The following is a 947-nucleotide window of genomic DNA, read 5'->3' on the forward strand; positions in this document are numbered from 1 at the left end:
GGGGTCAGGGAGCTGCGTGGGGCCAGAGAGCTGTGTGGTGGTCTCTGCTCGCCCCCCAACGAGGCAGAGACCCCATGAGCTCAGCCCAGCTCAGGGACAGCAGCTCCATCCCCACACGAGCCCCAGAGCAGCAACCCCAGCAAGGAGGGGGAAAGCCACGCGAAGCTGGAGCGTGCTGACCTTGGCAGCATCCTTCTCCTCCTTCTCCTTCTCCTCCTCCTCGCCCTTGTCTGGGACCACACAGTTCTCTTCCCCCCGTGCAGCCACTTCATCTCCTAGGAGGTCTTTAACCTGAAAGGCAGAAGCTGATCCGTGTCCCCAGCCCCATGGCAGGGGGGTCCCTGCTGTGGGTGCTGGTTCCTCCCATCCCCAGTACCTTGTCATGCAGGTGCTGGGTCTCTGCCTGCACCCTCCTCTGCAGCTCTGATTCGATGACTTCGAAGTATTCCCTGCGGACTTGGTCAAACACCTCCTGGGGACTCTCCTCCGCCTTCTTCTCCTCCTCTGTCTCCTGGGCCTCGGACCTGGCGCGCTCCTTCAGCCGCATTTCCCGGTGTCGAGCCTCCAGAACCTTCTCCCGCCTCGTCTCCCGCTCGAACATCTAGGATGGAGCGTGCTGAGAGGTACAGGGGACACCACGGGACAGCGTGCTCTGCACGGGGACAGCGCAGGGCTCGCTGCCAGTGCTGCTGTGTGTGGGGACAGTGACGTGCCAGCCATGCCCAGGGCTTTGCTGTGACCTGGCACAGCAGCTCGTGCCCCAAAGCGCACGTACAGCGTTGGCCAGGTTCTTCTCGTTCTTCTGGAGGGTGCAGAGCCCGGAGATTTCCAGCAAGGTGACAGTGCCCAGCTTCGAGCCGCAGCCAACGATGTACCCGTTGTCCTGCAGACGCAGGCTGAAGAGGGGCTCGTCACAGATCTGGGGACAGAGGACAGGCGGGGGGGGG

General features: G+C 63.1%; 1 protein-coding gene across 1 annotated transcript in view; it reads right to left on the minus strand.

Annotated features, from left to right (window-relative positions):
• Positions 1–180: 180 nt before the first annotated feature.
• Positions 181–947, minus strand: part of DNAI2 (dynein axonemal intermediate chain 2) — a gene marked incomplete at both ends in the record, with an annotated part of 4,887 nt that continues 4,120 nt past the window's right edge. The window contains 3 exons of the mRNA XM_010165120.2: positions 181–291; positions 377–601; positions 776–919. Coding sequence (XP_010163422.2) covers positions 181–291; positions 377–601; positions 776–919 — 480 coding nt within the window. The remainder of the gene's footprint in view (positions 292–376; positions 602–775; positions 920–947) is intronic.

This window comes from Antrostomus carolinensis, unplaced genomic scaffold (assembly GCF_000700745.2).
Source record: "Antrostomus carolinensis isolate BGI_N321 unplaced genomic scaffold, ASM70074v2 scaffold31563, whole genome shotgun sequence".
NCBI lineage: Eukaryota > Metazoa > Chordata > Aves > Caprimulgiformes > Caprimulgidae > Antrostomus > Antrostomus carolinensis.